This window comes from Mixophyes fleayi, chromosome 11, assembly GCF_038048845.1.
Source record: "Mixophyes fleayi isolate aMixFle1 chromosome 11, aMixFle1.hap1, whole genome shotgun sequence".
Lineage (NCBI taxonomy): Eukaryota > Metazoa > Chordata > Amphibia > Anura > Limnodynastidae > Mixophyes > Mixophyes fleayi.
Window position 1 is genome coordinate 41,035,185 of NC_134412.1, and position 15,705 is coordinate 41,050,889.

At 39.7% G+C, this 15,705-nt stretch overlaps 1 protein-coding gene across 3 annotated transcripts in view; it reads left to right on the plus strand.

Moving 5' to 3' along the window:
* LIG1 (DNA ligase 1) overlaps positions 1 to 15,705 on the plus strand; it is a 251,148-nt gene that overhangs the window by 70,542 nt on the left and 164,901 nt on the right. For all 3 annotated transcript variants that reach the window (XM_075191317.1, XM_075191316.1, XM_075191318.1), the window contains exons 7-8: positions 7,369 to 7,452; positions 10,307 to 10,418. In XM_075191317.1, coding sequence (XP_075047418.1) covers positions 7,369 to 7,452; positions 10,307 to 10,418 — 196 coding nt within the window. The remainder of the gene's footprint in view (positions 1 to 7,368; positions 7,453 to 10,306; positions 10,419 to 15,705) is intronic.

The window sequence follows — 15,705 nt, forward strand, 5'->3', positions numbered from 1 at the left end:
AAAACAATGTGATATCAGCGCATCAGCCCCATGGTAGTTTTAGAGCCTATGTGCTTCTCCTAGTAGAGATTCCAAGACTAGATTCTTAATACATGTAACAGCAAAAACTATAGCGCACAAAAAGGTTCATACTAATAAGAATAATCACCACATGTAAATAAGACTTGTATGCAGAATATATGGTGAGTCTATTGTTAACTAGAGTGGATGCAAAACACAACTCTATGTGCAGATGGTTAGCAAGCAGAATTGAGCAAATGTAATGTCTTACTGATTCCACTTTCAGTGTCTGCAAGTGTCATAGAATGGGTGGAGGCATAGGCTGAACCAGTCCTGTAGTATAAGTTCAATAAGATTCCATGCATAAATCAGATTTGGTCATCCTGGTCTGCAAATCACTCCCAAGGTAGATGGCTAAGTTCACATGAAATCAGAATATGATATGGAAAAATAATCAGAATGACGTAAATGTACTCTGACTAAGGAGTAATAGCCACTTACGTGTACACATCTGTCACATTATGACAAACAGGCCACCACTCTAATAGAAAAGTTTCTATAAAAGGACACCATAGAGAAAGTCAATCTGCAATTGAGATAACCATAGAACTAAACTACCAAATTCAGCAGGGACTCCAAAAAATTGCACACATTATAAAAACAATACTGGAACGTCTTGCTGAGCAATAGTGAATTAAAGAAAATCTTGCCTCCAAAACCAAAATTGTGTATAAAAAGTCTGAAAATCGAAAAACCAGACTAGTTAAAAGCACAATACTTCTCGAGAAGAACCATAAAGAAGGTACTTGGTTAAACGAAAAGGCAAAAGTTTACTTTTACTGTAATAGATGTGTGGCATGTAAAACTAGCAAGGTCAGAGACACTAAACCAGTGACATCCTTCACTTCCATTGTCACTGGAAGATTTTGAAATTAGAATAGACTGACCTGAGATACGTCTGTGATAGTGTATCTGCTGGAATGCCCTTGCGGTCAACAATTTGTGGGGAGGATATTTAGGAAATTATCAGTTAGAATTGCGGAACATCAAAGAAATATTAGAAATCAGCTTGAAGCACTTCAAGTACCACAGTCATGATACCACTAAACTGAGATTTATAGATATGCACAAGGTCAAAAAACCATGGCGACGAGGAGATTATGTGAGACTCTTATCGCGAGAACAAGTGAGATTTACTTATACCTTTAAAAACCCTTGCACCAGGTGGTCTAAAACATAGACCAATCATGGTAAGGATATGCAAATTGGTCATTGTTAAATGACGGTACTAATCAGTCATAAACTATCATTTGTTGCCATATATCCCTGAGGAAGCCCAACTGAGGCGAAACGCGTAGGTTACGAACTGAACATTATTCCAATAATTGCAACACTCGGTTTCTCATTCTATGATCCGACGAAAGATATTGTGGTACGCTCTCGCTACGGACGCATGCGCACTACAGTCTTTTTGTACTGTTGGATAATATTCCCCACATCTGTAAGGAGAAGATGACATGCAGTTGATAATTGAGAACGCTTGAGGATGGGAGCAGCCGGGAAATCAACCGAAGAATTGGGTAAGTTCTTATATCCACAACCTCAGACCGCCTATTTTCGCTGTGGTCCTTCGATATCTATAACATAACATTTCCATCTTGGCCACGGGAACCACAAGTGGCTGACAATCTACTGGTTTAGCACAATTTTACTTTAAGCTTTTGCTTTTGTCTCTATCTCATTGAGTGATCACTCTTATATGTATACCCCTTTGATTCATATTTTGATTATTTTAACCTTTTGCACACTTCATTAAAACTGATTCTTCACCCAATATCATTATCCCTTAATCAGCGTCTGTTAGGTGAATAGTTTTTGCTGTTGGGTGTATAATCTAATCCATAGCAAACAGATAATAATGATCACTTCTATATGTAGGTTGAAACAGTCATTAACTGAACCAGAATCAGCTGTGTGTGGCTGTTCCTCACCCATTTTTAAGCCTCAAACTGATCTGATGTCCAGCCCTGCCATCAGCTCAGAACTGGAAAAAAAAACAGTGGGACCCAAGTACTCCCATCTACTTTTCAGAGAAGTCTGGTTAGAAGTGATTTTCATGGAATAATTGCAGCCAAAAAGCCTTACCTTTTGATGTAGAAACAAGGCCAAGCGACTCAACTAAGCACGAAATCATAGGAACTGGGGTGCAGAAAAATGGCAGCAGGTGCTCTGGACTGATAAATATTTGGCTGTAAGAGAAGACGGTTTGTTAGCCAAAGAGCGGTACAATAATGAATGCCTGCAGGCAACAGTGAAGCATGGTAGAGGTTCCTTGCAAGTCTGGGTCTGCATTTCTGCAAATGGAGTTGGAGATTTGGTCAGGATTGATGGTATCTTTAATGATGAGAAATAGACTGGTAATTATCCATTGGGCAATACCGTCAGAGAGGCGACTGATTGGCTCCATCTTTATTCTGCAGCCCCAAAAATACAACCAATGGCATTAAGAACTATCTTCATCGTAAAGAAGAACAAGGAGATCTGGAAGTAATAATATGGTTCCCACAGAGCCCTGATCTCAACATAGTCTGTCTGGGATTACATTAAGAGACAGTAGGATTTGAGCAGGCCTACATCCACAGATGATCTGTGGTTAGTTCTCCAAGATGATTGGAACAACCTCCCTACCGAGTTCCTTGAAAAACTGTGTGCAAGTGTACCTAGAAGAATTGATGCGGTTTTTGAAGACAAGGGGTGGTCACATCAAATATTGAATTGATTTGCATTTCTCTTCTGTTCATTCACTATGCCTTTTAATTAATAAAAATAAACTTAAAACATTTAATATATATATGTGTATATATATATATATATGTGTGTGTGTGTGTGTTTATTAAACACACACTATATGGACAAAAGTATTTCGCCACACCTGTTATTGAATTGAGGTGTTTCAATTAGACCCGTTTCCACAGGTGTATAAATATCAAGCACCTAGCCATGCAGTCTCCATTTGCAAACCTTTGTCATACAAAATGGGTCTTTCTGGAGAGCTCAGTGACTTCAAGTCTGGTACTGTGATAGGATGCCATCTTTGCAATAAGATGGTTCATGAAATGTCATCTCTGCTGGATATTCCACGGTCAACTGTAAGTGATATTATTAGAAATTGGAAGCGTTTAAGAACAACAGCAACTCTGAAGACTACGTAAAATCATAGAGCAGGGTCAATGTCTGCTAAGGTGCATGGTGCGCAAAAGTCACTAACACTGCTGATTCCATAGCTAAAGATCTCCAACCTTTAACTGGCATTTAATGTAAGCACAATAACTGTGCAACAGGATCCTCACATTACCAAGACCAATGCAAAGTGACAGGTGTAAAGCACACAAACACTGGACTGTGGAGCGATGGAAATGTGTTCTGTGGAGTAACGAATAAAGTTTCTCTGTTTGGCAGTCATATGAGCGAGTCTGGGTTTGGCGGATGCCAAGAGAACGTTACCTGCCTGACTGCATTATGCCAACTGTGAGGGGCTGTTTTTCAGGGTTTGGGCTAGGCCCCTTATCTCTTGTGAAGGGCAATCTTAATGCTTCAGTATACTAAATCATTTTGGACAATGCTGTGCTTCCAACTTTGTGGCAACAGTTTGGGGAAGGCCCTTTTCTATTCCAACATGACTATACACCAGTGCACAAAGAAAGGACTATTAGGATATGGGTTGATGAGTTCAGTGTGGAAGAACTTGACTGACTGGCCTGGACAGAGCCCTGACCTCAAGCTCATTTAACACCTTTGTGATGAACTGGAATGGAGTTTGCGAGCCAGGCCTTTTCGTCTACCATCAGTGCCTGACCTCATAAATGCTCTACAGAATGAATGGGCACAAATTCCCACAGAAAACACTCCAACTTCTTGTGGAAAGCCTTCCAAGAAGAGTGGAATCTATTATCGCTATAGAAGGAGGACCAGCTCCATTTTAAATTTTATATGTTTTTAAATACAATGTCATTTCACTCCCTGTTGGTGTAATGGAATCTGAATACTTAGAGAGAGAGATTTCTTTCAACAATAATTATGCAGCAACTAACAGATTAAAATATTATATGAATAAAATATAATCCCAATTATTCAAAGTTTCTGTATGACTGCACTCTGCTGATCCGCGTTTAATAGTAGTAATATCCATTCATTTAATCCATTTTAGAAGAGGAAGTGCTGTTACATTTAGTAAAGTACGGTATATTGTGTAGTTTTCAGTAATTACGGCATGTGTGGCTCAAATGTTATACAGGCATTTTTTTTTTTATTTTTTTTTTCTTCTGATACAATTGTCTCTATTGTTATGAGGTAATTCATACTGTGTCCAAATAAGTTTGGCAGCAGTTTATAATGCTTTGTTTCCACGATATAATACCTTTTATGTATCAAGGATACTGTTGATCGTTGTATGGATTCAGCCTGTTGTAGATTCCAGTGTTTGTTTCTCAAATTAGCCGATGTACAGTTTCCACTTCAGTTGATTAATGCAAAAGGCAGAGATTAGTTGCTTACTTACTCGACTTGGCTTAATATCCTTTTTTTTTTTTTTTCCTTCTCCTTTTTACTCTGGAGCGTCTTGTGATATTAACTTCCAAATTAGTCTCTCCACAGTAGCTCACGCTGCTTACCCATACAGGCCAATCAAACCTCCACACATTCCATCCGATATCCCCAAATGCCATCAGCCTCTCGCATGTCCCTTACTTACCTGTCACACAAATGCTGGAGCTGCGCAGATGGAGGGGCAGCAGACTACACTATCTCCTCCTGCTTCCCTGATTGAATATCAGTGATAATGTGACCTCCCTGCGTTATACAGAGGAGGTCACATGATACAGGCTGCTGTTAGACGCGCTGAGGCTCCTGTCTGGCTGGGTGTTTCTCTATGGCTGTCAGCAGTGCTCCGGGTGCCGACAGATACAGAGAATCACCAAGCCAGCCAGGAGCCTCAATTTCAAAGTCACCCCTGGTGTAGGCAATCACAATAATCCAATTTGTACTGGCACCTGTCTAATACCATGTCATTAGTTTATCTTAAGCATGTTCTGATATCTTGAAAAATATCAGGAAATTCCAGAAGCAAATCACGCTTAATAGTTTCAATGTCATTCTCAATTAACAAATTTAATTTAGTTCCTTTTTCACTGTTCCAATAATTCTAAAAGATTTTTTTTTTTTAAAATAGAGGATCCAAAAAATGATGCACTTGATAGTCTCGGAATGTTAGTATCGTTAAAAAATAACTATAGTTAAGGGGGTGCTACAATGAAAAATGGTACTGTCGCTTTCTGTTCCGCTCCGGATTTCCATTGTGGGTGCACCCTTGCCAGTCGTTATCTCCAGATGTCAAATTCTTTTAAAATAAATTACATAAGGTGCAATACAACCGTAAGGAAATCCCTAGAAGTTCAGCCTTGTGTGCCAAGAGTTCCTTATCAAAAGGGGGGGCTGTTTGTCCAAATTGAAGTTGTTTCCGAAGCATGACGTTTGAGGTAGGGGAGACCCCAGATTAGATTCTAGAAGTGGTGGTCAGAGCTTGCCTAAAACGTGTCCGACATCTTTGGCTTACAAGCCACGCCCTTTTATGAATAAGGCTTTTTTTCATATGCCAGTGACTTTTCAGGATAACGAGTAAATTTTCTATTTCTACGAATACTGTATAATCTGACCAGGACATGGGGAAGATCTCTGCAGTAAGGAGTGAATGGATTGTGCTACTGTCTACTTGAATTATGTGTATATGAAAATAACATTGTGGGGTACCAAATAATGAGAACTTTTTCCATATGGAGCAAAACCCATCAAGATTTTTAGAGGTTGTAAAAGAAAAGCTTTAATGGTTTTCGTAGTTTGCAGTATTCCCTTATCAAACCACAGGTAGGGTGAGCTGAGAGTAAAATATTTATTTTGCTCTAAAATGTTGCTATTAATGTCTCCACACGACCCTATGCAAGCTGCGATAAGTTTGAAATGCTGTCTGCAAAGAGACATTGCAAAGTATTTTGTGCAAAGCGCGATGCAATGTCCTGTTATTGCATGTGAAATTTTCACTAATTTATGTAAAGAGGCTGGAAGAGAAGGATAGCTATGCCAGATATAATAATCATCATCATCATATAAGCATACTGCACTTGACTGCTTTTCTAGAACTATGTCATAAAGATATTCCTGTGTTCTTGAATGCATTGCCTATTGGTCTATATTTGCATTGTACAAATATGTATTACATATTGTTTTATATTTTATGTCTACATATTTTTGTTTGATCTTTAAGGTGTGCACATATGGAATTGCAATTGTTTAAAAAAAAAAAAAAAGCATGTGAAATGTATAATTACCGCCTCCTCCTCGGCCGCATACACTATGGGGTTAATATCCCCTTGCGCATGAGTCAGAACAGGAAAGAAGACCCCAGAGGATATATTAGGGCTCCTTCTCCCTCCTTTCTGTGTCCTCTTCACTGTCCTTTTAGTAGAGTTTGGCAGTTCAGGTTTATTTTCTGTGCTTACCTACTTCTATTTTTGCCAGGACGAGCAGGAGGATGGGAGAGAGCTCACCCTGAAGGTCTGTCACTTGCACTCCTCTGAGTGTTAACAGACCATAGATGGTGGAACCGGCCTACTCACGGAGCAATGCCCTTCTTATAGGGGCATGCATCTCCAGAAGCTATGAGAAGCTGCATGGCACCAGTATTCAGAGCAATGCCCTCATAGTTTTGTTTTGGGCTTGATGCCAAATACTTTTTCCAGTCTCTCACTTCTGGATGTGGTAGCAACAGACACACCATTTATAAGAATGGTCATCCAAGCAGTCTAACATTACTTTTATATGGAGGATCTCTGTTGTGGGAACTGCTTTTATTCCTTTAATAACTCAACACAGGGTATTGTTTGGGTACATCCCATTCTTAACGGTTGCCATGGGGAAAGAAGAGGAAATAAGCGAATTATACTTACCATTAATTTTAATTTCCGTGAAATACTCCATGGTAGCCCTAATATTCCCTCATGTTTTACATGGTTATGATCTTTTCCAGAGGCAACTGGGACGTTACTGAAAGTCTAGATATGGAGGGAGTAGTACGGTGATATTAAATACCTTCTGGGGTGCAAAATTATTATTTTTTTTCCCTCTCTGCTGAGTAAGGTAGAATTGGTAAGGTCTGGCATGGAGCGTTTAAAAGAAATGTAATTATCAGTAAATGTGTAGTTCTCTTATTTTACCATGTCTTGTCAATCTGCTTTCTACTCTCTTTGACTGAAACTTCCAAAGAACTTTTTAGTTTTTATCTACATTTTGTATTTAGAGTGTTCTTGTTTTTAACAGCTTTAAGAATGTCTCCTGTAAAGTTAGAAAAAAAAGAAGCTGAAAAATGCATTATTAAGCTGACTGATCACACACAAGAAAAAAGTAAGTTTACATTTTGTCCACATAGCACAATGTGTAACTACAGGTGTTTTTAAACTTTCATTTTTTAAAAATCTATATATTGGAATACTGGGCAAAAAAAGAAAAGTTTTTAACAGATGGCCTGCATGTATGAAGGCAGAATTACGCTAGTATAATTTTAATACTGTGGGTTCTAATAAGTAACACAACTGCAAAGTATAAAGAATAATCTGTTTTTTGTTATTCACTTTTAAAGCCTCATAATTTGCTAGTATCATCAGCTATTTATATAGCGCCACTAATTTTGTAGCGCTGTACAGAGAATTCACTCCCATCAGTGTTTGCCCCATTGGAGCTTACAGTCTAAATTCCCTAACATATACTTGCGCAGACAGAGACTATGGTCAATCTGATATCTGTCAATTAACTTACTAGTATGTTTTTGGAGTATGGGAGAAAACCGGAGCACCCGGAGGAAAATCACTCAAACACAGGGAGATGATACAAACTCCACACTGATCATTCCATGGCCAGGAATCGAACTCAAGAACATCTGCTGTTATTGTCAAACTGCCTTCTTTCAAGTATCCGATATTATATTTAGAAAATTTCACTGTAAAGACAGAGTCACCCTAGACCAGGGGTGTCCAACCTTTTAGCTTCCCTGGGCCACATTGGAAGAGGATGAGTTGGTTTGGGCCGCACATAAAATACACTAACACGAACGATAGCTGATCATCCAAAAAACATAGAAAACATAGTTAACCTATTAAACTTACTTGGAAATGAAGTTAGTAAGAGTTAGGAAACCTGTTGCAGAATCATGATTAAAGCAATAGTCCCATTACCAGCTGCAATTAACTTACCTGCATCTGTCCCTTAGTGGGGTTCGGGGAATTAAATGCCAAAAACTTTTTTTTCCTCTCTTTCTGCACCCATGAATCATTTTTTTTATTGACCAGTTTGAAATGGTCACCGATATAGGCGGCATCAGGAGGACTAATAGAAATCTACAGAGATTTAAAGATAGGGTGGCGGGAAAAATGGCTCATGGAGCAGCCTCCGATGAGGGTAACAGTGGGTGATAATTTCACCCTACTCAGCACTGCACATTTAAAATGGTTTAAAATATTAAAAATACAATCATCTCTTAATATTTATATTAGATACATACAGAGAACACAGCTAGTTCATAATTGCATGGTGCAGAAAGTCCAAATTCAGAGTAACAACAATAAGATACTGGATAATCTTTCACTGCTGCTGATAGTTCGCGCGGGTGACTCCTCTGTGCTGCGCTACGCATTCACTGCGAGCACCGCACGGAGGATGAGACCAGGGAGGGAGCCGGAGCGCCAGCTGACGTGACCGCAAGGTAAGTATTTTCTTTTTTTTTTTTTTGCAGGATATTTTTTTCGTTAACAGCGCTGCCCCCTTGCCACAACCGCTGGGCCACATTTACAGGCGGGCTGTGCCGCATGCAGGCCGCGGGTTGGACAACCCTGCCCTAGACCCTACAAAGCGCTCGTACCCCCCAGGCCATTGAGGGAAATAATTTATTTTGACCATATCAGTGATCTGCATTACAGGTACAGGCAAACTAACCTAACGGTATCCTAACCTTGTGTGAGATATAGAATTTTCATTCAGTTATCTCTTATGCATTGTTTGATTTATTTCTTCCGCAGACCTGTTTCTGAATTTTCTCATGGTACAGTTTTACTGCACTGTGTCTTTGGAGTATCAGCTAGTGCTGCTTACAGATGTTAGTTAATGTTCTCCATTTCTGTGGGATCTGAACTTTTTGTTTGTCCTTCATTTTGTTTTATCACCAGTTTGATCATTTTTCTCCTCTTTGTTTTGTTTTTTTCCAGATAGTCTGGCAGTTTTTTCTCATAGATCTCAATAACTGGTTTCCCATGAAAACAAGGTGGTCCTTCATATGGCTCCCTCCTTTTAAATTAAAATTGTTTTGGGGCTTCACATCAACCATGAGCTAGTGGTACCATATTTGTGTTCTCTCCCTAGCAATTCAAAGGGAGCAGAACACTCATTAGATGTGGTTCACTATCTGTATATCTGTCTGTCCAGGATTCAGTAGTTCTGTTACTAGGACACTTTGTTGTTTAAAGCTGTCTACACACTGTAGGTGGGGGTACCATATTTAGCATGTGGTGTGTGCAAAGCTTTTGTACTCTGAATTGTAAGACACATCACTAAACACCAGTGTATAATTTACTGCATGGTGAACTCTGCTTCAATTGCGCTGAATATAGTGTTTATGGGCACTTTCTTTGTGCAATGTCTAACTGGCCGTTTTTCACTGTAGCTTTGCGGTTTCATTTGCTGCTGAACATTTTTTCTTTCTCTACCTCCAAACATGCTGAAAATTGCTACTCTCTCTATATTACGTTTTCATGTTATTTTGAGATCTGAAATGGAAAGGAAAACAATTTATGCTTAACCGAGAATATACTTTTTCAGCCAGTCAGTAGTCAAATATCAATTATTTCAAAAGAGCTACGTTAGAGAGTAGCTTTTTATTATGTAACAATGCTGTTGCAGCGGTTGACAGCAAATCACTGGATTGAAATCTGATGTGACCTTCTCCAATAAGAATAAGGCTGTATGTAGCAATATATTTGCTGAAATTGGTTTAGTTTTTTCACTTTTATTAACCTAAAGGATGCAGAAACTTTGCAAATGTGACACTAATCAGAGGTGAACACAGTAAACTGAATCACATGTGCATCAGAACATTCCAATGTGTTTGTGCCTGAAATAATTGATTGTTTATGCCACATTCCCCTAACTGACTCTCTTCCTCCTAGCTATGTTAATGGACTTTTTTTTTTTTAATTTGTATTTTAAACAGCTGTAAGGCCTTCATCTATTAAGTCAGAAGAAAGGAATGAAATATCTGGAAAATGCGTTACAGAGGACTCTTCTGCAAATGTTCCAGCAAAGCCACTCAAAAATATTGGCAGGTATAGAGCTTGTCAGTTGTGTGTGTGTGTGTGTGTGTGTGTATGTATGTATTATAATATAGCCATCAGACTGCATAATGGATTTTTTTTCCCCACATAATCTTTGTACTACACACACTTTGTACTACAACACACTGTTGGTAAACACTGCTGTTTATGTTTTATGTTGGAAGTGGGGTCTCCAATGTATAAGCACACCGAGCATAGTTTAGTTGACTGCTAATTAAATATGTATATATAGAAGATTATTTCTGTGTGATTTTAAAATGCAACCTCTTGAACACATTTTAGCTGTCGCAGTCGTGGAATTAGTGTATCTGATTTTAAATGCTTTTTCAGTGTTCTCAACACAACATTTTGCCAGCAGGGTGGCATTAAGAAGTTGCCAGTTGGGGGCAGTTGTAATACTTTGTAATAATATTGAAAAATGTTGGAGGTTATTGCCTACACCTGCCAGGACTGGTCAGTGGTCCAACACACACTGCTGGCTGTAGTGCTAACATAATGCCTGTTATACTAGGAGAAACAATGGTTTATTCTTTTATAATTGGACTCTGCTGGGCTCCAAGAGCCGGATGGGAAGTTAAAACAGCCGGGTGGAGCACTCGGGGAATAGGTGCTAGAGAGAACACTGCATTTTAGTGATTTGTAAAGTGTAGGTGTGAGCGTAAGCACGTAGAATTTTTTTTCTATATCTCAAACTTGATGTACAGCTACCTCCATTTTATGTTTGAAAAGAAGGTTTTTATTTTCCAACATTTTGGTCTCGATAGAGAAATGTTTCAACATAATGCCTCAGGGGCAAAACCTGAATTTGATATATAATACTTTCAGTTTACTTGTCTGCCTTTCAGACTTGCATCATGTACAAGGACATTTTTTCAAGGTGCTAGCTACAATTATAGTGGGGCTGAGGAAAAAAGGGGTACAAATATGGCTTGATTTGGATGATGTTCTTCTGGTGGGAAGTTCATAAATTACTATCAGGTGCAAGACTGATCAAGTAAATGTTTACAATCCAGCCATGCTGAATCAGAAACAAATTGAAAAGTCAGCTTATTCCATAAAATGTGATTCAATTCCTTGTGTCCAGGTAAACAAAATACAGATTAAAGTGTCATTGTCACAGCTGTATCAAGATCCAGTCCCTAGCACATCAGCTGCAGGCTGAGATGCAAGTCTTGATAGAGAGGTCTGAGATTGGTAGGGATGTTCTTATCCACCATAGGAAGAATCATCCTGAGATTTCCAGTTGGGGCTCATAAGGAAATGGAGTTACAAAAAGGTATCTGAACCATGTCATTGCTCTTTCAAGAATCACCAGTCACTCAGGTGGTGGCTAAGCCCAAACTTAAGAACAAAAAGGATGTCTTTGCTGGAACTAGAATGTATGTTTCTAACAGAAGCCAGTATTACAGGTTTGCGAGTTCACCTACAAGGACAAATGGTACAAAGAAAAGGGATCTCAAATTGAGACAAGTCTTCATGTAAACCTCTTAGAAATGAGAACTATGGAAAGCGATTCAACTCTTTCATTTCCATCTGTAAGGAATTTCTGATTATTCAGACAAAAAGTGATAGCCTTTTTAAATCGGCGTTCTAACAAGTCAAACTTTGTTGATTTAAGTGACAGAGATCAAATCTTGGGCAGAGGAGAATCTGATTGCACTTTCAGCATTATGTATAGCAGGAGAACAGAATGTAGTAGCATGTTACTACAGTCGAAATTTCATTCTGGATGGTGGCCTCTCCACCAGGAGGTATTCCAGCTTCTAATGGAAAGATATGACCTTTCTCTAGGTGATGTTATGGTAACAAAAAGAAATGGAAAGTTTCTCAGGTTATTTTTACTCAAAACAGAGATCCAAAAGAAGCAGGGACAGATGCTCTTACTATTCCATGGTCATTCCTGATTGGGGGGTATATTATCTCCATTTCCACTTATCTCTCTAAGAAAGGCCTTAAAGAAAATATGCAGAGTGCAATACTTCCGTTCAAGACTATCAGTCTAGTGGCCTGGTAAATGCTCAGAGAACAGCCGTGGCCTCTACCTCTCCTTCCAGATATATTGTGCGAGGGTCTAATTCTGTATCCAGAGAAGTTGGCTTTGAAGGTGTGGAGATTGAGCGGATCCTGCTCAGAATAAAAGGGGTGCCAGAACAGGTATTCAATATTCTAGGCAAGAAATACAAATTCTTCAGACATCTTTCACTGGATATAAAAGAAATTTGTTTCCTGTTGTGGCACCATATTTGGTCAAGTAGAAGCCACCAATCACCAGATCCAAGACTTCTTCATGATGGGCTCATCAAAGGCCTTGCAGAATCCTCTATTAAATTATAGGCATCTAATTTGCACATAATCTTGCACACTAATTTATCCTCTCAAAATTTAATTATGAGATTCTTCAAGGCAATAAAAAGGATTAGTCCTTCCATGAGACCTTTTTGAGGCCGCATGGGACATTAATTCAGTTCTACACACCCTAATGCCTAATCTTGCGCGGGAAGTCTGCTTAAAATGGATGATGTTGAAATTGTTTTCTTGATAGCAGTTACACCTGTTCAAAGAGTGGGGAGTTACAGGCTCTATGGTGCAAGGAACCTTTTCTTAATAACTAAAAGAGAAAAAAAACAACTTGAGCGTTCTGTTGTGGATGTGGCAGCCTACAGTGTGTATAGGGTTTTCACTGCCCTCTGTAGATAGAACCAGTATACAAAAAGCTTATACACACTGACAGGTGTGACACCTCAAGTGGAATAAACAATAAAACCAATTTAACATCAAATATATCTATTTCAAAGCAGAAAAAAACATACATAGTAAAATATGTACAAATAAAATGTAAGACAACTATGCTTGACTTTTTAAGTCAATGTGGTGACCTAAATGGATATTAACTCCATACCCCCTTTGTAAATGCGCTTACTTTAAAATTACAGCCAACTACACATTGTCACGACTTGCACTCTGCAGCTGCTGTCTGCAGTGACTCTATTGGATTTGTTATGCTTTCTACTTGTAGTACCACTGCCCACCAAAGGGGCCACTGTGCTACCTTGATTAATCTCCTTGATCACTGGGAGTGGTTTCGGCTGCATGAGGCCTATTTAAACCTGCCTGCTTCAAACAGTCTGGGCCAGATCATCGGGTCACTCCTGTGAGCATTTCCATGTGCTTTGTTCCAGTCTGCATTACCAAGTTGTCATCCCCAGTCTGCATTACCAAGTTGTCATCCCCAGTCTGCATCACCAAGTTGTCATCCCCAGTCTGCATGACCAAGTTGTCATTTCCAGTCTGCATTACCAAGTTCTGTTAAATTGTTGATCCCATTGAACTGTTGCTCTGTCTTTCCATTTCGGCATATCTGTGCCATAATCCGTGGTGGATTGTTATTTGTGTTCCTAATAAAGCCACTTTAACCACTTACGCGCTCTCCATGGTCATACCTGGGAAATCCTGACACACATCTTACACCACTTGTGATAATGAACCTTTGGGGGGAAAAACCCTCTAGACAAATCTGTTTACCTATTGAAGAATGAAAATGGCCATTTCAAAAACTATAATTCTCCTTTCTAGTATAGGATTTCAGATATAGGCTTCAAGGGCAATCACATAAAAAAGGATTTATAAAAACAAGGCATATAGTGCATTACTTTTTTTTTATTTTTATAATTTTTATTTTTGAATGGTCAAGTAACAAACAGAACCGACATGCACTGTCAGTAAGAAAAAAACAAGTAATAGAAGCACATCACAGGTAACAAAGTATAAAATCAGTATAAAGATATAAATAATCAGTGCAACAATATGCGTGTATGGCAGTTGACCAAGGATTTTTAAAGAAATAAGGGAGGGGGCGAAATGCCTCCACAGAGAGTGGCATGACGCAGGAGGAAAAAAGGAGGGAGACTAGTACAGTAGAGAACAGGAAAGGAAAGAGACAAGAAAAGAGAAAGAGAGGGGATTACGGGAGGAGGACGGACATGTGTAAATGTAGTCAAGTGAAAGGGGGATATATCTGAAAAAATGAGAGCCATGGGCTCCATACCTTAGTGAACGATCTTGATGTCCTATTGATGATGCTGGTCATGTATTCCAGGCGGTGAACCTGCCAGACTCTATTAATAACGGCTTGAAGCGAAGGTGGAGTTTGCTGCCTCCAGTCTGCTGCTATTTGGCAGGTAGCTGCCGATAAGATATGCCTAGCTAACTTATTCTCATGTCGAGTTGCCGCTGGCGCTCCCAGGGGCAAGAGGAAAAATTTAGGCTCAAATGGAATCGTTACCTGAATAATCGATTGGATCAGGTGTTTGATCTCGGCCCAGAAGTTTGAGAGTTTAGGTCAAGTCCACCATATATGGATAAAGTTACCCTCATGGGAGCACCCGCGCCAACAGCGATCAGAAGAGTCTGGGAGGAATTTATGTATCCGGGAGGGAACGTAGTACCAGCGGTACAATACCTTATAGGCATTCTCTTTTATTTTAACGCAGATTGAGCTGGAGGCAGCATTCTCATATATCTCCGACCATTCCTCGCTCAAAAGAACTTCACCCAGGTCACGTTCCCAGGCCAGTTCATGCGAGACTCTAGTATTTGAGGAAGGTGGGGCAAGTTCATAATATAATGTTGAAATAAGGCCTTTCGTGGAGGACTGACGGAGACAGAGACGTTCAAATGAGGTAAGGGGGCGGGAGGATAGGCGAGATTTGACAGTGTGGTGAAAGTGGCGGAGCTGAAGGAATTGGTAAAATAATTTAGTGGGAATATTTATTTGCGATTGGATGTCAGAAAACCAGGGGAACACAGCTGTAGAGGTGAGATCGTTTAAGAAACGGACCCCTTGTGAGGTCCACGAGGAGAATGCTTTAGGGGTAAGGCCAGGAGCAAAGTCTTAGCAGTTAAACAAAGGAATTAGGGGAGAAGGATGGGGGGAAAGGCCAAATTTCTGAGAGCATGAGTCCCAGACCGCCAGGGAATGTGTAATGACCGGATAAAGTGAGACACGTTTTGGTCGACGAGCTCGTGGAAGCCATAGGAGAGTAGATGGGGATAGCATACCCAGACTTTCAGCCTCAATCTCGACCCAGACCCTGGAGGGAGTCAAGCTACACCACAGAACGCATTGAGCAAGCTGAGCGGAGAGGTAATAGCGTCGAAAATCAGGGATTCTCAGTCCCCCTCCCCGCGGGGCTCTCTGTAGAAGCTTGAAACTGACTCGGGGGCGCTTACCCGCCCAAATGAATTTAGATACATGGAAATGGAGAAATTTAAAAACGTA